Consider the following 22742-nt stretch of genomic DNA (forward strand, 5'->3'; position numbering starts at 1 on the left):
GGGCGGGAGACGAGGACCCGCCCGGCCCGGCCAGAGAGGGCAGCAGCGGCGGGCGCGCCTCCGGAAGGCTCGAACCGTTAAGGCGACCAGAACCATTTCAAATAGGAAACCAACTTCCCCTGAACGGTGCTCGCGGGACCCAGAGTCGGGCGTTTGCGTTCGAAAGGGCATTTTTCAAAAGAAGGTTTGGGGGCGCGGGGTGGCGTGAGCGCCGCCGCAGCGCGGACACCCGCCCGCTTTGTACTCGCCGCCCCAGAGTTTCGGCGGCGACCCGGGAGTTGAGGCCACGCCCCCTTTGCAGTGAGAGCCGCGGCCGCTGATTGGCGCGCGACGGACCAATGGGCGCGCCGGGGCGGCCCGGGCTGTCAGAGCGCGCCGCAGCCCGCGGGCCCAGCCTGTCTTCCCCGGCTCGGAGCCCCGCAGCCCGCGCTGCCTTCCCGGGGAGCGCGGCGGCCGCCCGCGAGCTCAGCCCTGCCCAGCCGCGCGTCCCGGTGCCCACGCCCCACGGCCACAGCCTCGCTGCGCTATAGCGCACGGAGCATGTGCAGACCCGCAAGTGCTAAGGTGCTATTCGTCCGAGGAGCTTCTGGACAGTGGTGACTGTCACGCCGAGAGAGACCTTTCGGGGGCTCCCGCCGCGCCTCTGCTGCGTCGCGGTGACACTGCGGTGCTCGCGATCAGCGTGGCATCTGCCTCTCGGTGGAGACGTCTTCGGCTGCGTGCGCCCTCCCTCTCTCCTTCCTTCGCCCGCTCACACTGGCTGTCGTTGGAGCGGAACCCGTGCGTCCCCGTCTCCTGTGTCTCTTCCATCGGGGCTTCGCTTTAGAGACGCAGTGGCAAGTTAATATGGGTGTCCAAGCCTCGATTTCCCAGGAGGAAAATTGCCAGAGGCAGCAGTCCCTGAACGCCCAGAGCTCTTGAACAGGCCGCCCAGGAGGGGCGTGAGACCCAGCTGCAGCATCCATCCAGGTGGGACTCGCTGAACGCGGCGACCGGTCACCGACCCCATCCCTGCACCTCGAAGGCGCGATCGCCGGATCGCTCCGAGCTCCCCTACCCGGGGATTCTTTTTTTTTCTTCCACTGGTGGTGGGCGCCTCGCGGGCCGAGGCCCGGCGCCTGCTCTGCTGCCCGCGCTGCCTTTAGCGGTCGCCTCCGCCGCCGCTGCCAGGGACGTGCTGGGAAAGCCGAAGCCCCGGGAGAAGATGCCGGCCATCCTGGTAGCCTCCAAAATGAAGTCGGGACTGCCCAAACCCGTGCACAGCGCCGCACCCATCCTGCACGTGCCCCCGGCCCGGACTGGCCCCCAGCCCTGCTACCTTAAGTTGGGAAGCAAGGTGGAGGTGAGCAAGACCGCCTACCCTAGCCAGATACCTCTGAAATCGCAGGGGCTCCAGGAAACGGCGGGGGAGGGGCTCCCGTTGCGGACCAGCGGCTCTCTGGAAAATGGGTTCGATACCCAGGTGAGAGGTCCTGGGGAACTGTTCTGGGGTGGGTAGGGGAAATGTTTCATGGGAGGGGGTCAAGGCCATATGGGGGAAAGGGCTACTATGGGGTAGGGAGTGTAACCATTCCCTTTAGGCTGGCCGACTGGGGGATGCATGAGTGGACCGGCCAGTGGGTGTGGCCCGGGTGCCCAAGGTTTGCATAAGGAGCTCTGCAAAACCCTGGGTGCAGGCACGCCTGCGGCATCATGTTGGGGGCACGGCCGGGGTGTTCTCCAAAAGCGCGTGCAACCCTATAAATGTCAAGTCTTGCATGTTGAGGACCTAGGCTCAAGAAGACCATATCTGTTGCTGCAACTGTGTGTGTGTGTGTGTGTGTGTGTGTGTGTGTGTGTGTGTGTGTGTGTGTCTGCTTCCCGGTTTCCTCTTCACCAGGAATAGTCTGACTCCTCATTGGGTTGAAAGCCCTCAGGCCTGGCTGCAAGATCCAGGAAGAGGGAGAGAGTGTCCGTGAACCTGCTCTCCCCTTGGCTTGATGATGGCTTGTGCTGGCTCCATCCTTAGAGGAATGGGATTTGGGCGAGGTGTGGGGACTGCGGCGGTGGCTGGAGACTCCTAGCGTCTTGGCTGGCTGTAGCGCTGGGTGTGGGGGTGGCTGCCTCGGAATGGCGGCCGAAACTAAGCCCCTCCTTCCTGGGTAGTAGATCCTGGTGTCTGTAGTCTGGGTGACTGAGGAGGTGGGATTGGGGGGGTGGGTGTGGGAATGGGGGTGGGAGAATAGCTGGAAGAGATGTAGTGACTTCTACCTTTCCAGACAGAGCCGGCATCACCCAGTCCGGAGGGGTGACAAGCCCTGGTCATGCAATCTCTTTTAAGGAAATCCGCAAGGGCCAATCAGGTTTCTCTTGGCCTACAGCCCTCCCCTGCTGCATTTCCCCCTCTTCTGGTAGGAGGGAGCAGGGGCATGCTGTATTTTCTTGGCAGGCAATCAGCAGGGACTTTTGGGGACAGACCGACCTGACGGATGTGACTATCCCAGTAGGGACAGGCGGGAAGCCAGAGGGGGGAGGTGTTTTGGGGGGTTGGTGGCAACAGACCAGCTGACCTTTTTGGCAGGCACTTCTCTGCTGACACTGTCCCCCCCACCTTCTCCTGGTGTTTTCTCTGATCAGAGGCTAGCGCTCAACACATTCCTAGCCTTTCTGATGGAGGAACGAGCTGGAAGCTAATTGTAAGCAGACTTTTGGAACTCTGGGCTACAGAAGGCCCTCCCGGCAGATCAGGCTCCCACACCAGGCTGATAAGCATGGCCCTTGCTGCTGCACTTGCTAAACATTTTTGGAAGCTGACAGCTTTGAGTGATGGTGTGTGGGAGGAAGGCAAGATTTCCTCTGTGCTCAGGGCTCTGTCTCTGCTAGAGTTGTATGCTGTGCTCTTTTTCTGTTGTTAGCCACGGGATTTGTCCAGGGTACTCTGAAATGGCATTAAACTCCAGGGTGCCTCCTGCCGGGGCTTCCTCTTCAGCCATGGCGATAGGTGGGGTATGAGGTATAGTGGACAAGATGTTAGAGGGCAGGACAGTGACTCGGAATGTTTTACATGGCCTGGAGCCCGATGAGGGACTGGAGCGATGAGGGAAGGTAGGCACTGGGGTTATCAGAGCCAGGCAGCTGTCTGCTTTTGCCCATTTGACCTTTCAGCACTAAACACTGTGGAGGTCTTGCAGTGGGCAGGTCCTGGAAAGGTGATTCATCACCCTCTTCCCTGGGGGGGGGGGGAATGCCCTCCAGCATCTCCCGGAGGAACTAGCCTGATCCTGTGCCCTGGAGGCCTTGCTTACTTCTTCGTTGTTGGCTCCCAATTCCCAACATCCCCCGTCCCGCCTCTCTTGCCCTCTGTGGGCCCTTGTCCACAGGAGGAAGGTCTGCACGGACTGCTGAGGAAGTTGGCACTTCCCAGTGAACTGTCCTGGCTTTCTCAGCTTACCTTGTCCTTGTCAATGCCCAGAGTTCCTAGGGGCTCTTTTACATGACAGGTAGCAGATCCTTGTTCTCACAGCCCCACCCCAACGTCAAAGAGACTCTCGAAAAAGGGATTTGCCTACTTTCCACAGAGTGTCCCCACACACTGACTAACATGGTGAATATTCATTCACCTTCCAGAAAATTCCCTTGATTATGGCCCATAAATTGTGTCTAACTTGCCATCTGGTAGTTCCCTGGTCTAAAACCTAGTGTTTATTATTAGAAGACACTCAGGAAATGATTAATCCAATGGAAAATGATATCTCGGGGGCCCTTACTTTCCTTTTATTTGGGGGATTTCTGCAGGAGGCTGAGTTGTGCAGTGGCTAAGAGCCCAGATTTTAAAGTCATGTGGGTATAGCGGGATCCTGTGTCTGTCTAGCTGGGTGACCTAGTCCATTAACTAACTTCTATGGGCCTCAGAGTTCCCATTTGCACAACGGGCATAAACAACCACAAGAAGTGCTGTGAGCATGAAGAATAATAAAACGTGTTTAGTGCCATGTGTGGCACACAAGGAACAATTAATAAAATTAGCTACCTATATTGCTAGGCCCAGAGAGTTTATTGAGCCTAGATTTTATAGCCGCTACATGACAAAAGGCATGGTTCTTTCCTTCAAGCCCTGGTGAAGGTATCAGTCTGTTTACACAGATTTATAGAGTCTCTGTCACAAGCCTCATACAGAATCAGGTTCAGTGGGGTAATGAGGGGAAGGCAGGACCACTGTCATGTGTCCGATGTGCCCGGCCCATTCACCCATTCACCTTCCCAGCAGCACTTATAGCAGGTGTGACACATCCATTTTCAATGATGATAATAATACAATAATGATGCTAATGATAGTGGCAAATCCTTACATGGCAAGCACTTCCTATGTGCAGGGAGTTGTCCTAGTACTTGACATAAAGTGACTCATTTTACTCCTATAACAATCCAATGCAATAACTGTTTATTATCCTCCCATTTTACACATGAGGAAATAAAGGCAAAGCCCTGGTTTAGTAGCCTTGTGAGAAGCAGGGGTAGATTTAGTAGAATTAGAGCTTGAACAGTCTGCCCCTGGACTCTGTCCCCTTAACCATGATGCTGTGCAGAGATAGCCACAGAGCCTGCCTGATAACTCTTGGGCCCTGCTTTGTCAGGTCACAGATGTAGCCACTGAGCTCAATGAGTAAATGAGGCCCGGCAAGGTACAGTGGCTTGTTCAGCCAGTGTGACAGAGCGGGGAGCCCAGCTCAGCCAGCTGCACACCTGTGGACCTGCCTTCTCTTCGTTGCTGCCTCCCTCCACGATGTTCTGGCAGACCTGCAAGGCAATAAGATGTGGCCTAGGCCTTAAGGATTTTATAGTCTAGTTGGGAGGCATAGCTTTGTACCCAACATGGAACAACACAGGGAGGGCTAAGAGATGCGCTGGGGGCTGGGAACCCATGGTGATGAAAGGAAGGGAAGAGGCTCACCAGCTAAAGAATTCCACAGGAGCTGGGCATAGTGGCGCACGCTTGTAACCCAGTACTTGGGAGGCTGAGACAGGAGGGTTGCAGGTTCGCGGCCAGCCTCAGCTACTTAGTGAGGCCCTCTGCAACTTAGTGAGACCCTGTTTCCAAATAAAGAATAAAAAATAGGGCTGGGGTGTAGCCCAGAGTTAGAATATCCCTGGGGTTCCATTCCCAGTACCATGGGAGAGAGAGAGATGAGAGAGAGAGAGAGAGAGAGAGAGAGAACTCCACAGGATCTCATGGAGGAGGCAGGAGCAGGAGGTAGGTTGGGGTTCAGAGACAGGTAGAAATGGCTGGTAGGGAAGAGGAAAGGGGAGAATGAGCCCAACAGGAAAGGGTTATGGAAGGTCATGCCGTGGTGCATGACCATGGAGCAGGAGTGGATGTCACTTCAGGCAACAAGAGATCACTCCAAGTCTGGAATCTTCCATTTGAAAAGGTGATGAAGAGAAAGGCCAGAGGCTTTGCAGTGGTTGGATTGGATACGAATGCTGGCTTCCTGGTAGATGGTAATTCTGAATGTGCTGTCTGGTGGTGATAGGCTGGGGAGGTGGCATCTAGTAAGGACCTGGTTTACAGCTTCATACCATACCCTTGGGAAATGATGGTGATTATTATAATTAACTTGGGATTCAGAATATCCCATGTGGTAGTTACAGGGAAAACTGTGGCTGCTCTTTTCTTACTCAGCAACTTTCCCTAGCCAGTGACTTCCTATTCATCCTGCTAGCCTATTCCCCATATCTACGAAGTGGAAAAGACCTAACTTAACCAGCAAATGGCTAATAGGTATAGCACCGCTGTTACCCCTTTAACCCCTTCACCTGGAGTCTCTCCCACAAAACCACAGCTGGTTCTCAACCTCCAGCAGAGAAAACTACCCTGCTAGGAGCACATGTCTCCTGAATCCCCTTCCCAGGATGGAGATACCTGGCTTTTCCCCAAGAACAGCATATACAGCAACTGTTCTAGTCCCTTGTGTATAAATTATGACCATGTGAAAGAATTGTTTTAAGGCACAATTCGTGTTAGCTCAGAAACCTTTTCTGGCCAGCCTTCAGATAAGGAACACTTTTGAGCTATTTGAGGAGACATCAACCTATTTTTAAGAAGCAGTTGCAGAGGGAAAAAATATACATATAATACTTTGATATTTCCTGTTTTTAGGAGCTAGAGCTCAGCTTGCAACTCGTTTCTCTTAAAAAGTAATTAGAGCTGATTGAAATCCTCTGCAAGTGTTTTAGATGTTTAAAAAGAAAGCATGGGTGAGGCCCCGGGAAGAGAGTGCAGCTCCAAGCTTACAACCTGTTGCAACTTTGCCCCATTGTGTTTTGATTAGAATCCTTGCTCCATCATCAAAGTTGATTATGGATTTGATTAGTGCGTGTTTCTGCTATTGTGTTATTCCCTTTCTTCTCTTTCTTGGTTCTTGGAGGGGAATGTGTAGTGTGATTATCTGCCAACATGCAAGAATGTTTATAGTTCACGTATTATTGCTTATTCCGTGGGTTAATTTTCTAAAGCCACTTTAAGGGTGGTATTGGTGGCTTATTTAGGATATCATTATGTGTGTATATATATCTGCGTCTAAATACATCTACTTCTGGGTATGTGTATATATACATATATACACACACATACACAAATATATACACATGGAACAGCTTAAAGTATTGAGTGCACGTAAGCACACACACATCAAAGGCGAGGCTGGAGGAGTCACAACCCGAATTCTAGCCCTCAGAACAACTAGGTTTGCTCTCCATTTCTCACACCCTCTTTCTCCGTGACCACAGTTTCCAGCCCCAATTCTCTGGCTGTTTTATTTACTTAGAAGACGTGCGAGATGCAGCCCTGAGAGAGGTGTGTTGATTAGGCCTCAGAAACTCTCCTAAAGCCTGTATAGAAAAGCCAAACCACCCAGCAAGATTTTGGCTTAAAGTCAGAAATTCTTATTTTTTAGAATCCACCTCAGCAGTAGGGATGGGAACATTTATGGAACATATGCTATGTGCCAGGTCATCTGCGGTACTCTTTATACATTGATTATTTAATTTGAGACATAAGAAACTGGGTAACATGTAAAAACTGGTCGACACATTTCACATGAGGTGTTGAGATCAAGGGAACGCATCCCTTGGAGGGCATTTTCTGTGGTAAATTGGGCTTCATTGAGACAGATCTGGATTCAAATCCAGACTTTGGGTAAATTCCTTAATATCTATAGATCTCAGTTTTTTTTTTTCATTTGTGAAGCAAAAAGGGTGATACTCATAAGTTGGCTGTGAGGACTCAGCTCTCACAGATAGGTTGCTGAGCACAGGGTCTGGCCCAGACTAAGCAAGGAATATATGGTATTTTCTATTTTTACCACCCAAAACCAGGGCCAGGCTTGGCTCATGTCTGCCTCATCCCAAGCCCATGTTCTTTCTACCCTACCTCTCTGCCTCCCAAGTGCATGGCTGATTATGTGGATGGACAGATGCCTTGCATCATGGAAACACAGAATGTGGCAGGGCTTTGGTTGGATGAATAGGGAACAAATGTAAATTAAGAACTTCATCCAGAGAAGTCATATCCAAAGTTGTTCATCAAAACCTCCACATTTGAGGCCCAGACAGGATGGACATCACTGTAACACTAAGAAACTGAGAGATTGGCTACAAACCACACTTGTGGGAAGCCTCCTTTGTATGCCTGCCTGAGCTGGCACCAGAGAGGTGGTAGAATGCAGGTGCTCAATATGATGGCCCAGCCTAGGACAAGACCAAGAAAGAAATAGTCCTCTTGCATGGGCTTCGTAATGGCTCCTTATCACTCCCACAGCTGGCATGGTTGTAGTGGGAACTGAAAGTTGTGATTGGATTGGGCATTAAGGTGCCCCAAGGCCTGGCTAGTTGCCCAGTGGTGTTTTACCAATGGCCGCAGAGCTAATTTCAATGGTGACTCTGTCTTGTAGTCACGTTGTTCGAGGAAGTAGACAATGTGTTCCTAGAATGTCTTGGGCAGAATGGGCCATGTGATTTGGGAAATAAAACTTGGTCAGGCTTTTGTGCTTCAGTCTATACTAGACAATACTGAGTGACTCAAAGGTTTTCACAGGAGCTCCAAGCCACCCACGCAAAACCTTCAGAATGACTCATGGTTCAGGGCCCCCTTTCCCAAGGAAAACAGACCCTCTCTTGTGTTTTGCAAACAATACCCCGCAGCCGCAGAATTCTTTTGTCTCTCCTTCCACATGATACCTTGATACTAGCAGTGAATTGGGGTTTTCCCTTCTCTACCCAACCCCATCTTGCTGAGAGAGATGGTAGGGTACAAAGGGGGGCTTGGTCAAGATAAATATCAGCTTACTTTTCAAGGCTTCTTTCAGAGCCTCTGAACAAAATCAGTTACTCTTGGCAGGGTGGTACAATACAAATAATTATAATCATAGACTTTGACACTGATTGAGCATAGGTCTGTATCAGCATTAATGCACAGCACCAGACAGGTGTCATGTCATTTAATCCTTGCAATATCCCACAGGTAGGTGCTGCTTCCTGGAAAAAACTAGAAACGACAGCTCTGAGGGTCAGAGTCAGCAATTTGGTTCCAGTTCCATCTCTTTGACCTTTGCATTGTGACCTTCAAGTAGTCCAGTTGTCTCTCTGAGCTTCAGTTACATCACTTACACAACAGAGTGTGTAGTCCCTGCTCTACCTGATTTGAAGAGTTATTGTAAAGACTAAGAGAGGGAATTATTTTAGACATGGAGCTGATTTAAGCATTTTTCTCCTTAGATGTCCTTTGAAGAAATCAAGGCTAAGGGAAGTTAAGCTAAGTAGCACAGCTGGTAAGTAGTACACCCAGAATGGAACCCATCTCTATTTGAGCCCCCAGCATCAAGGTTCTTAAATAGAGAATATGAAAACACTTTGGAAAAAAATATCTGAAAAGGCATCCTTTATACTGAATCAAATTAAATTGCTTTAATTTTTTTGGCTCGATACATATGTCATTTGATTCCTCACTCCATTTTTCAGAATTTGGAAATATTGAAAACATCCTTTCAATATCAGATAAACATTAGACACTTAATACTATTAGTTAAATCCTTCTAGGTTGTATAAAGTTCCAAGTTCTCTGAGGCCACCAGACCTGTTAAGGTTCATCACTGAGCATATATGGAAGGGCTGGTCCTAGATAGATGAAGGGGAAAATGGGCAATCTGATTGAAAATAATTGTTTGAATGAGGAAGCAATAGGTAAGTTCTAGTAACAGATCATTCTTTAAGACACTAGGCCCAGGATCTCCAAAAGTATCAGCATCATGAAAGTAAAAAGGCAGGTGAGGGACTCTTCTAGAAAAGAGACCAAAGAGCTGGGCGTGATGGTGCACACTTAAAATCCCAGTACTTAAGAGGCTGAGACAGGAGGATTGCAGGTTTGTGGCCAGCCTCAGCTACTTAGTGAGGCCCTCTGCAACTTAGTGAGACCCTCTTTCATAATAGAAGAATAAAAAATAGGGCTGGGGTTGTAGCTCAGAGGTAGAATGCCCCTGGGTTCCATCCCCAGTACCACACAGAGAGGGGGGGTGAGGGAGGGAGAGAGGGAGAGAGGGAGATGGCGGGGGGGAGAGAGAGATCTATAATGCTATGATGCCCAAATCAAATGGGAAACCCTTGGGATCCTGGAGGAGCAAAACCAAACATGTTACAAAGGCCATTTCAGAGACAATTGGATATATTCAAGTATAAAATGTATATTAGATAGCATTATTCTACCAATGTAAATGGTTTGGGGGTTCTTTTGTAGCCAGGCAAGGCAGCACACACCTGAGCTCTCAATCTGGGGAGGCTGAAACAGGAGGATCACATGTTCAAGACCAGCCTTGGCAACTTCACAAGGCCCTTAACAACCCAGTGAGACCCTGATTCAAAGTAAAATATAAAAGGGGCTGGGGATGTGGTCCAGAGTTATAATGCCCCAAGGCTTAGTCCCTTTCCTTGGGAAATACATGCAGAAATGTCTTGATATCAGCAATGAACTCAAATGAGGGGATGGTGAGACTATCTGCAGAGAGAAAGAAAAAAAAATGCTGACAAGTTAATCTATGTGGAGATATATGTGCAATTCTCTCAACTTTTCTGTAGGTTTGAAATTTTTTACAATATAATGTTGGGAAACAAAACAAAGCCCTGGCCAAATAGCATATGTTATCAATGCCTTTTATATCTATGGTGTGCTCATGAGAACATGAATGAGGGTGTGTGTGTGTGTGTGTGTGTGTGTGTGTGTGTATCTGTGTGGACTCACATTATCCTGGCCAAGTTGGTCTCACCAGGCTTGGGACCTTCCATTTCCTTTCTGGTGTAGCACCAACATCTTGGCTGCCTTCCTTATTCTTTGATGAGAATGGTTGCCGACATTTTGCGGAAATCACAAGATCTAGTTTCATTTGGTACTCTTTTATAAAAAATCTAAGATGTTTCCAAAGTGACAAATGTAAAAAGAAGTGCCTTTGAATGTAGACATTTAAAAAGAATCAGAATCCCTGGTTAAGCCCTACTTAAGGTGAAGACTGTGAGCGAGCCGGAGCTGGCTTTCCTCTGCCTCATCCTTCTTTCACTCCCCTCCTCTCAGGTCTCTTTTGCCTGACTAACTGCTCCCTCCCTCTGCCCATTCAAATTCAGGGTTACCGTTGCCACCTCCAGGAAGCCTCTGACCCTACCTTGATCTAGATATAACATCTTCCCTAGGCTCTGAGAGCCTCCCAGAGACTTTGCTTGTGTAGCTGGGCCATGACTTCATTGAGATGGGCCTCTCTGGATTCCTGCAGGTACAGGATCTGCACAGAGCAAAGCTTTGAGTTAATATTTGAAGCAGAAAAGAAAGATGAAGAGGGACACTAAAAGAATGGAACACAGTAGTAAGTGGATTGTTGAGCATGAGGCATACTATAGCTTGGACCTAGAATGTCTTTGAAAGGCCTGTGTGTTGAAGATTGGCTCCCAGTGAGTTCTATTGGGAGGTGCTTGAACTTTAGGTAGGGGAAGGAGGCCTAATGGGTCATTTGGGGCATTTCGTTGATGGTGCGCACTTGAAGGGATTGTAGAACTCTGCCTCCTTCTTCTCTCCTTTCACTCCCTGGACATGAGGTAAATGCTTTTTAATACTGGGGACTGACTCTAGGGGTATTCTACCTTCAAACTACATATGCAGCCCTTTTTTATTTTTGATTTTGAAACAGGGTCTCACTAACTTGCTGAAGGTCTAAATTGCTGAGTCTGGCCTCAAACCTGCAATTCCCCTTTCTTAGCCTTCCAAGTACTAGGATAACAGGTGTGTGCCACCATGCCCCACTAGAGTAAATGCTTTTCTCCACCACATGCATGCTCCCACCATGATGCCCCAACAGGTAAAAGGTATGAGCCCAACTAATTATGGACTAGAACCTTCATAATTCTAAGCCAGCATAAACCTTTTCTCTTTATAAGTTGATTCTCTCAGGTTTCTGTTATAGTAACAGAAAGCTGACTAATACAAGCTGTGTTCATAAAGCTGTGGCTAAACTATATAGATTTTACATAGCTCTTTCTTGGGGTGTTCCTACACCCTGCCTGAGGCATCAACAAAACTCTCCAATAGCAAGTCTTAGGGAAATTTGCCTGGTTTGGCCAAGTAGAGGGTGGAGGCAGATTCCTTCATACAAAGAATAGTTACAGTGTCCAAACTGTTTGACAGTTCCAGTGACATAAGATCTGTCAGGATGTAATAATGGGCTAAAATGGGCTGAAAGAGTTCAGGCAGATTCTCTGTGCCCCCCACCTGGAAGGAAGACCTGAAAAGGTTCTGGAGGTTTTTGATCACTTAGGAAAATGGAAAGCTTAGAAAATCCTAGGATAGGATAGACTTTCTAGTTATAATGATTACTATAACCATTTACATGCCATTTCCTTATTGTATTAGTCCAATTTGCATTCCTATAATGAAATACCTGAAGCAGCTACATATGGAGCTAAGAGATCTATTTGGCTTAAAGGTTTGGAAGCTAAAAATCCAAATAGCCTCCAAATAGCATGGCGCAGGGTCTTTCAGGGTCCCTCTGGGCTGTGTTACCTTATGGCAAATGGCAATAGTGGGAGCAAACAGGAAGTCAGAATTGGATTTAAAGGTCAGCCTCAGATCTTTATAGCAACTCTCTCTGGGAGGTCTGACTCCAGGAGACCAGTGCTCCCTCCTGGGGGCCCACCCCCAATGACCTAAAGGTCTCTCATGAGGCCCTACCTCTTACAGGTCTCACCACCTCCCTATGCAGCTACCTGGGGACCACGCCTCTGACACATGAAACTTTGGGGGGACACAAATTCTATTCAAACCATAGCACATACATAATTTCATTTGATCCTCATACTTCCTTTCAGAGACAATGTTATTGATCCAATCTTACCAGTAAGAAAAAAAAAAAATAGGAGTCAGTGAAGAGACTGACCTGACAGGGGTTTGGGAACTTGTTTGGACAGCTGGTCAGAACAGGGGCAGGATTCAAACACAGGTTTTTCTGATTCCAAACTTGTGCTCTGAATCACACTTTTTTATTTTGCTAGTATTTGGGAGAAGCCTGTCTCCCATACTGACAATCAAACCTCTCACCCTCCTCTTCCCCAGAGCCTTTGCCCTATGTTTCTGGCCGTGAACCCTCTCCTTCTGTTTCTTTGTTGTCAAGGCCCCCTGCGCTGGTCCCAGCCTGACACCAGAGGCTTCATGTTGAAAGAATCAGTAGCCCCGTTTGGCTTTTGCCAACATCCTGTGAGAGTCTGAGTGCCATCTCCCTCTCCCACAGCTGTGGCTGCTGTCCCCCAGGTCACCCCGTGCTGCTGGGCCGGCGGGGTCCATGTGTCTCACAGCTGGCAGGAACCTCCTTCCTGTCCTCCTGCCACATGCCGCTGGGCTGCAGCTCTGTACACAGTCCCCATTTCATGCTGATTTGCTTTGATTCTTTTCAGACCTGAGAGTGACGCATGTTTACGTCAAGATGCGTGGGCTGCAGCATCCCAGAGCTGTCAGACCTTCCGGTGTACAAACTTAGGTCGTTAGCTGTCTGGAGACCAAGGAAAGCAAGCCCTGGAGGAAAAGATATTGCTTAGGTGATAAAACCAGATCTAGAATAATTAGGCTTATTTGGGATGTCTGCTTCAAGACCTGTGCCTCCAAGGACTAGCGTCAGGACACCCGAGGCAGCGGAGATCTTTGAAACCATTTGCTCCCACAAAAACTCCATTGTACAGAGGGGGAAGCTGGTCCAGAAAGAGGTGACTCGCCTCTAGCCCCCCAGCCCCAAGGGCCAGAGCACAAGGTGGAACCCAGGCCTCCTGGCTCCCAGGCCAGAGTCTTTTCTACTTCATGCTGAAAGGCCTGATAGTTTAAAGACTTGGAACGCATCCTGTGCTATGTTTTCCCCCATTTTTCTGCCAAGTACTTGAAATAAAAATTCTATTTATGTGTATATGTGTGATGCGAGGGATTGACCCCAGGGATATTCTACCTTTGAGCTACATACCCAGCCCTTTTTAATTTTTATTTTGAAACAGGTCTCCCTAAGTTACTTCACAGTAGCCTCAAACCTGCAGTCCTCTTGTTGCAGCTAAAATGAGTATTTTTAATTTCTTCATATCAGAAAACTTTTGCATTTGGCTCAGAATCAGAAAACCAGGACCTCTGCATAGATGCAATAATTGTGACAAATGGTCACCACTGAACACCTCCCATGGTCCAGACGCTTAACATACATCATCTCCTTCAACCCTCACAATAATTAAGTAAGACTAATGATGCATCTCATCCATTTTATGTATGATGTTCAAGGAGGCCAGGAATTTGACCAAGTACAGAACTCTCTGATTTTAAATCTACCCTCTTTCTACCCAGCCTCTTTCTACCCAGAGCCTGCCCCCTGTAAACTAGAAGTCAGAGAGACCTGGGCTATGATCCTACCTCTCCTTTTACTTACTGGGCATCTAACTCCCTTTGCTAACTGGGCCTACGACATTATAGTTACTCAATAAATAGTTACTAAACTGTAGCTTGAACGAGTCAGCCCTACCAGGCCTCAGTTTCCCCAGGGAAAGTATAACATTTCAGTGGGTGAAAGCAGTTAGTGTATGCAGAGGTGCCTGGTGTGGGGTAGACAACGTCACTGTTGTTTACTGAGCACTTACTGAGGGATGGGCAGTCTTCCAAGCATTTTGTGTGGATTTTTAAATTTAATCATAATAAAAGCAATGACCTCTGGGGTCAGCACTGGTGTGTGTTTCCACTTTGCAGATGAACTGAAGCATGGTGAGCAGGAACAGCATACTCAAGGTCACATACTTCCTAAGTGGAGGAGCCAGGCTGGAAGCAACTGCAGAGCCTGCATCCCCACGCACTGCCTGTTCCTCCCTCTGTGTGGCTGATAAACAAACTCAAGTCTAGTTGAGGGTTAGAAAGAGATACACATACAATATAGGGCACAGGGAAGGTGAACAATTTATTTGAGTGCCTCCAGTCACTCCCAGCTAACATTTGCTTTCTAAAGTGACCCAGGTGGGGGTCACTGTGGCCATGGCCATTACCAAGTACTACCCCTCTAATGGGGCAGGAGAATGATTTAATCCTAAAACCAGGGATCCTGGCTGCCCTGCGGACTCTTTGCCTTTACCCTTTGGTCCCTGCCTCTGGCTCATTTGGAATCATTTCTTCTCTGGATTGCAGAGCAGAAACCAACACAAATTTGACTTAGTCCCTAGAAATGTTTACCTGGCTAAAAATATGCCAGCTCTGTTATATTTTTAGCCAAATTTAGATTTGATGTATATGCATTGCCCACACCCAAGTATTAGGCATGAACTGTTGGGACATTTTGTAATGGGAAGCTGCTCGTTTTCCATTCCGAAGAACTGGAATTCAGTCAGAAATTTGTCATTTGAAATACCAGCTCTCACCACATTCCATTGCTGTTTTTAAGAGCCTCCAGTCACCTGGATTTGGAGGGAGCAGGCTGGGGCGAGGCCGGCTGGCCAGGCAACCCTGGCTCCTTCTCCAGGTCTGGTGGCTTCCAAGTGACCTCCGCCAGGCTCTCCCAGGCCTACACCATTCTTCAGTGCCTTGCCTTTGAATTAGCATAAGGGCAGACAGGCTGCTTATTTTAGAACTGGAAGGCAAGGAGACGTATCAATAAAAAAAACCCGGGTAAGGAAAAATCCATTCAGTGGTTTTAAAATATCTCTCTCCCTTAGCAGGACAGATTATTTTTGTTTCTTAAAAACAACTGGTAATTTTCTCTTCAAAACAGTTGGGAATAGAGACATGTGACTGTAAAAAGGGGGGGGCTATGATGGCGGCCTGTGGTTCTACCATCCTGTCCTATTCACACAGTAGGTTCTAAGGTATTCCTGCCCCTGATTTGCAAGCTCTGCAACCTCAGAACTAAACTACAAAAACCATTGCCTTGTCCTTTCATTCTAAAGACAAGAAGGCTGAGCCTCGGGGCACCACGCTGGCTACTCTTTCTTCTGAAAGTGTCTTCCCAGACTTTGACAATGCTTGCTCCCTTACCTTCAGATCTGCTCAGATGTTACCTGATCAGAGGTGCTTTGTAGACCAGCCTATATGAAACAGATGCGCACCGATACCATCAAAACCACCTGTTCTTGTGTTTGCCTGTGTCTCAGCCAAGTATGGGCCAACACAGGTAGAGGAAGAGGACATGGTGGCAGAGGAGCAGCTTCCCTGTAGAGTCCACAGGAGGGTAGGTGGTAGAGGAAGTAGTTGGGAAACACTTCCTCCTTCCCTCCAGTTTCCCTAGTTTGGTCTCATTAAAAACTCCATCCAAGTTACCTAGAGGAGGGACAACCCTAGTTTTCTTCAAGCTAAAACCTGACCCTGTGAGGACAGAGAAGCTGCCCCATGATTGAAAGACAATGAGCCCGACACCAAGAGGGTGTTTGTATGTGAGCATGTGTTTGTGTATGCATGCGTGTATGGGAGCACATGTTTGTGTGTGTGTGTGAGCATGCATGTGAACATGTGTTTGCATCTGCATTCACTTGTGTGTGAGTGTCCAGATGCTCCTTGAGAGGTTGCAAAAAAATCCATTTGATATTGGCAGCACTATACACATGAAGTGGTGGTAAAGGCAAAAGAGAACTGTTCCTAGAGGCAAGAACCTCACCTTCTCTCTAGACCCCATTCTAACGAGCTCCGTGACCCTGGGCACATGGCCATGGTTCCCCAGCAGCTTGCAGAGTTGTCCAAACTACACATGCCTAGATGTTTCCCTTATAGAATCAGACCTAGAATGGGGTGTCCACACCTGTGTTTCTTAGGGCTCTGCAGGAGATTCTAAAACATTCACTGGAGTGTGCTGAGCTTGAGACCAGCTTCCTCAGAGGAGTCAGGATAGAGAAGTCAGAGAAAGAGCAGTGGTCACAGTCACACCCACCAGGGTTTAGATTTAAGCTCTGTCTGCGTGCAGTGATGTGGCCCTGGGCAAGTGGCTAAACGTGACCTTGCTCACTTGTCCTCTTCATGGGCATAACAGTAGTGATCTTGTATGTGAAGCATGTGGCGAGTTGCTGGGATGTATAAAGGACTCCATTGATGTTACAGCCCAAGTGTGTGTTTTCTGCTCTACCCAAAAATATGGAGGGAAACTGTCAAGAAAGTCCATGGCAGAACAGAATCAAGAAATGAGATGGCAGGGACCAGTCATCTTAGTGTAATTTGGCAGTATGGAAACGGTTACATTTCTTCCAGATAGTTATTAACAAGGAAGAAAAATGCAAAGGAAGGTTCTATGGGGCAAGAGGGAGAGATACCAAGGATGTACCCCTTCTCTTATATCCATAGTTGTAAATCTTCACTGTTCTCAGAGTCGCTTGAGGTGCTTGGTAAATATGCAGAATCCTGAACTCTAGTTCTAGAGACTCTGATTTTGCAGATCTGAGATGAGACTCCAAAATACACTTTTTTGGCAAGTATGATCACATTAATGAAATGAAGATGGTGTAAGCCCCACTCTGACAGAGACGAGGCCAGAATAGATCAAATTGGAAGACTGGAGAAGGGAGGGACTGGGTGACTTGGGGCAGGCAGGGACAGGATCCTGGACGAAATGAAAGGAGCTGAGGCTTGAATGCAGGCAAGATCCAGGGAAAACAGGGCAGAATATTTTGGACTTGGTCTGATGAACAGATGGTGGAATGCTCTGGTGGACAGGAAGCCCTGGCTCTTTTCCCTGCTGCCAGGGGCGAGGGTTGCCAGGTAGGCTGGGCATTACATTGGGATGTCAGCCATTGAGAAGGCATTACTGGACTCTTGGCGAAGTGTAATGAAGCCAGATTGTGTGTCCTCTGTTTAAGACCCAAGCTGGCCAGCTTTAGGTTACCTAACAGTTCATGTGGAGTTCAGCATCTGTCTTTCTGTTGACTCATTCAGAAATCAGGGTGTAGATGTCGTCCATGGTCTAAAAAGGAAGAAAAAGAAGAGGTGGAGAAAGAAGAGGAGGAGGAGAAAAAACAGAAATAGGGGTTTTGGAAGAACCTGGAAAGGACACCTGCAAGTGCGAAGTAGATATGATCCACCTAGGAAGCCAGAGCCGGCTAGCAGGAAGAGAATCAAACATGGGATGTAGAGTTCTATATTTGAGTGCCAGTACTCCTTAGAAAGCAGTATTATCTAAGAGGGGCCACAGCTGGTATCTCAGGTCTGCAAGGGGCTCCATGTCCTCCTGGTAAAGCCTAAACTAAGACATCCCTAGAGCAGTGGGCTTCAGACCTCCTGTTCTCAGGAGAGTAAATTTCTGGGGCCTTCAGTGGGTCAGGAAGAGCTAGAAGTAAAAAGGGATCAAGAAGGAGGAAACACTTATTTAGACCTATGCTGTGCCTGGTTCTAGGTGCCATGTTTTCATGTCTTCTCTCATCCAGCCTCCATCTTAAGAGGTAGATACCATGAGTCTGTTTTACAGGTAAAGAAAGAAAGGCCCAGAGAGGTGAAGTGACTTGCTTAATCTCACGCAGCCAGGATATGGCAAAGAGCCGACTCAAAGTCACTTCTCTCCGACTCCAGATAATCACTCACAGCTCACAGTGACTTGGTGGGGACTTTGCACAGCTCACAGTGACTTGGTGAAGATTCTGTCTTCCCATGCAGGCCCCTCAGAACCAGCTGCCCTGAGTGGGGTAGGGGATACAGTGTGGGCAGAGTGCCCCGAGTTCTGGGACTCTTGGGGCATTTCTTTGACCCTGTCAACAATCCAGCCTTCAATAATGTTGCACTGGCTGCCAGCTGCTGTCACTGCGGCCAGACCCCCCACCCACACAGACCATGGCTTTGGTCAAGGGCACTCTGGAGGGGTGGAGGAAGGGCCCTCTGGAGGGGCTTGTTGCACCCTGAATGGCCCCATTGAGGGGCCTGGGCGGGTGACAATGGACCCGTTGGGGCCCTTGGTCGGCTGAGGTGAGAGGCCTGGGGCTGGCCAGGCAGTGCTGGCTCAGAGGCCAGACGCTGACTTCCAGGGCTGTGAGCCAGGGCCTCTGACGCGCTCCAAAATGCCAACTCTGCCCGATGGGGAGCAGCTGGGGCAGGCTTCTCATTCCTCCCCTGGCAGGAAGGCAGCATGACCCTGTCTCCCCAGGCCACATGCTCACCCTCCCTTCTGCCCACCACCGAATGCCCTTCCTGGGCCAGATCCTGCTCACTGCTCACCAGAGACCATGGTTAAACCTTCCCGGTATTCCCTGGATCCTCAGGGTATCTTTTTGGAAAAAACGGCATCCCCCCCTCCAACAAGGTAAGAAACCCACAAGTGTGGGTGTCTGCCAAAATACAAGACACCTTGGGAAATTTGAGTTTCAGGCAAACAATGAATCACTTTTAAATTATCTTTAAGTGTGTAACAAATACTGACAAATGGCAAAACCTGAACTAAGATATGGGTTCCTTAGCTGTGTTAGGGGACATATTTACAGCAAAAAAATATTTGTTACCTGTCAGAAATTCAGAGTTCATGGGGCATCCTCTACTTTATTTTTTACTTTAAAATATTTTACTGCCTCTATTCTTATTTGCTAAATCTGACAACTTTTCCTAAAGGAGCCATGATATGCAGCCATGTGACGTGCTGGGTTTTCCTTGACGTCACCAAGGCAGGTGGATGGGGAGAGGGAAGCCACTCTCCACCTCGTTTCTCAGACATAAAGTGGTAAGATGCCGCACTTAGTAGGAACTTACTAAAAGGCAACCATTGCACCCTTGATACCCACACCACCCCCTCTTCCAGGAGCTGCATTCTTGTCCTCCGCTTTTATAGTGGGAAGGGAAGATTTGGGGTGCAGCGTCTATTTTCTTTTTCTTTCTTTGCAGTGCTTAGGATTAAACCCAGGAGCATTCTATCTCTAAGCTACGTCCCCAACTCTGTCTTTTATTCTTTATTTTGAAACAAGGTCTCACCAAATTGTGGAGGACCTCACTAAGTGGCTGAGACTGGCCTCAAACCTGAGATCCTCCTGTCTCCGCCTCCTCAAGTACCTGGGTTACAAGTGTGGGCCACCCTGCCCAGTTCAGCATCTATTTTCTGGACACCTGCATATCACAATGGCAGAACCCTGGTTGATTTAATGGTGAATGGGACAGATGTGGTTTTTGCTCTCAGAGATGCTTACAGACCCGCAGGGAAGACACAGGGTTGAACCAAAGAGCAGCGACAATCAGCAAACCATAATGCTACGGGCGGGGAGGGGCTTTGAGGGGCTCACTCCAGCTGCAGAGTTGTGCAGTTAGGGGGAGCAATTTGATATCTTGGACCTGAGCTCACTAGATTTGTGGCTTTGGGCAGGGAGACACTTAACTTTTCCTCCTCTGTAAAGTGGAAACTTTATTCCTTGCCTCTAGGGAGATCCCAAACACAACAATGAATAAGAGCAAGGATTAGCAACTAGGGTTCTAGATGAGAGAGAGAGAGAGAGAGAGAGAGAGAGAGAGAGAGAGAGAGAGAAGGGAGGAGGGAGGAGGGAGGGGGAGGGGGAGGGATGAGGTAGAGGAGGAGGAGTTATTGAAGTGCTGAAGGAAAAGGGGTGCAGCAGGGCAAGAATGCGGGAGTTCATCCCTGTTCTAGGCCTCTCCATGGTGACCCCTCAGCACCTGCATCTCTGCCTCTAGTTACATCTCTGAGCATTATTGTCAGTCTTTTTTATCATTCTCCTATCTCAGGTAAGTGACAGTAACACCAGATATTTGCAAATGATGGTGCTTAAGAGCATGGGCTGGAGATTCAAACAGGCCTGGCTTCAACCATCTTTACTGTGTGACCTCAGATAAGTACATACATCACCTCTCTGTGCTTTGTTTCCTCCTGTGGAAAGTGGGGTCTCATGGGCATGACGGAAGCCATATCTAAAGTGCATAGCATGGCTGGGCATGGTGGGAGTAGCCTGGAAGATCTTGTTTGAGTCTTGTAACACCCTTGAAGTAATTAGCAGGTGAAAAATGAAGTTCGAAGAGGTTAAGTAACCAGCCCAAGGAGGCACAGATGAAGGGGCGGCCGTGGGACAATGTCCCCCTCGCTTCTCAGGAGGTCTTTACTCTGCCTCCAGCTTTCAGCTGGTTATCTCTCTGGGGACTGGTCAGTTGTGTTCTGGTCCAAACACCTGAGTGTCCCGGAGACCTTGGCATGTGTATTTATGTCAGTCCCTTCCCTGCTGGCCTCCTTGGGGTCAGGGAAAGGGATATCCTTTGGAAATCTAAGGATTTGCCCAACTTACACCAACCATTATTCCTTTGCTGGGTTTGAAGTCTGAGATTTTTATTACCCTTTAAACCTCTTTGTTCAGCCAGGCGTGGTGGTGCATGCTTGTAATCCCTGTGCTTGGGAATCTGAGACAGGAGGATCGCACGGGTTCGAAGGCAGCCTCAGCTACTTAGTGAGGCTTTCAGCAACTTAGCGAGACCCTGTTTCTTTTTTTTTTTTTTTTGGTGGTACTGGGGTTCCTGGAAGCCCTTCTACCTCCGGGCTACACTCCCAGACCTATTTTTTTACATTTTTATTTGGAAACAGGGTCTCCTAAGCCAGCTTACGTGGCTAGCTTCGAACCAACGCGATCCTCCTGTCTCCGCCTCCCAAGCGTGGGGATTACAAGCGTGCGCCACCACGTCCGGCGAGACCCTGTTTCTAAATAAAAAATATAAAAAAGGTCTGGGAGTATAGCCCAAAGGTAGAAAGCCTCTGGGTTCCACCCCTAGTACCACCAAAAAAAAAAAAAAAACCTCTTTGTTCACTGATGCCTGCACTACCGTGCTCTTGGCATGGATGTTAGTTTTATTGTGTTGAACACAAAAGCAGCTTTGAAAAGGGTGGGTATTTCTGGGGAGAGTCTGGGCTAGGCCTGTCATTGGAGAAGGCAAACTTTAGGTGACTGCATGGCCTCCATTGGGAGCAAGTGGATTGAATTGCCCCTCTAGGAGGCGTTCTGGTTTCTAATAAGTAATAAACAACAATCCTGCCAGCTAAAGGGCAGGACCGGAGCCAGCTCTGTCTGAGCGCTTACCATGTGCTCTGCACTGTATTGGTGTGTCTCCATTTTTTTATGTATGTATATATGTACATATTTATTTATTGGTGCCAGGAGTTGAACCCAGGGGCATTCTACCTCTGAGCTACACCCCCAGCCTTATTTTATTTTTTTACTTTGAAACAAGGTTGCACTAAGTCACTACGGCTAGCCGCGAACCCACAATCCTCCTATCTCAGTGCTCCCAAGTACTAAAATTACAGGTGTATACCACCATGCCCAACTTAGTCCCATTTTTTCATTGAGTGAAATGAGAAAAAGGCTGGGTTTTTTTTTTTAGCGAGGTCACATAGCTCATAAGTAGTAGCACTGGGACTGTGTGCAAGCCATTGGCTCTAGAGCCCATGCCTCTATGTTGCCTGTGTGCTTTAGAATAGACCAAACAGCAGAAGCCATGGTGTTATTTTCAAGGATATGCTTAGTACCACCCAAGGGCTTTAAACCACCTGGTGCCATTAGTGCTGACTTCAGAAGACGAGACTGAGACTTCTAGGGGAGATGGGACAAGTCCTGCCTTCTGATCTTTCCTTAAAAGGCAGTAAGGATTCTAGATATACAGAGGGAAGAAAGAGGATTTTCCAAGGCTGAGCAGAGCTTGTACCAAGGCCTGGCAGCAGGAATGAAGTTGGCCACTGTGAAGTGGAGGTTGACAGAGAGGAGGCCTGCTCTTACCAGGGATATTCAGGAAGGTGATGGTACATCAGGGTGGAGATTGGAGAACAAGGATCTCAGAAACCAAGGCAGAGAGATTTGGTCTCAATCCCAGAAAATAGGGAGCCATGCTGACATTGTGAGTGGGGGAGGAAGGCAAGCCAAAAATAGTGTGTAAGAGATTTTCAGGATATTGTGAAGGAGGAAATCGGGGAGGCCTGACCCAGGATGATCAGTGGTCCTGGTGCCACTGCTGTGTGTGAAGGAAGGCGTGCTGGGGGATGGAGTTGTGGTGATGGTGATGGTGATGGTGGCCAACATTTATTGAATAGTTATTGTGTGCCAGGTAGCAACCTGAGAATTTTACCTGGATGAATGTATTTAATGCTTATGATATTTAGTACACACAGGGAAACGTACAGGGAATGTATTTAGTACTTACAGGGAAAATACTATTATGAGCCCTATTTTACAGATGCAGAAACTGAGACACAGGGAAGTGGGAAGAGTTTAAAATAGGGGTGGATGTTGAA

At 48.3% G+C, this 22742-nt stretch overlaps 1 protein-coding gene across 3 annotated transcripts in view; it reads left to right on the forward strand.

The window, feature by feature from the left end:
- Nucleotides 1-22742, forward strand: part of NAV2 (neuron navigator 2) — a gene marked incomplete at both ends in the record, with an annotated part of 737881 nt that overhangs the window by 336987 nt on the left and 378152 nt on the right. For 2 of the 3 annotated variants that reach the window (XM_080694783.1, XM_080694784.1), the window contains one exon: nt 1205-1462. The exons of the other annotated variant lie outside the window; for it this stretch is intronic. In XM_080694783.1, the coding sequence (XP_080550909.1) occupies nt 1205-1462 (258 nt within the window). Of the gene's footprint in view, nt 1-1204; nt 1463-22742 lie in introns of those variants that run through there. 3 annotated transcript variants of the gene reach the window in all.

Source organism: Muscardinus avellanarius, assembly GCF_963383645.1.
Source record: "Muscardinus avellanarius genome assembly, chromosome: 1".
NCBI lineage: Eukaryota > Metazoa > Chordata > Mammalia > Rodentia > Gliridae > Muscardinus > Muscardinus avellanarius.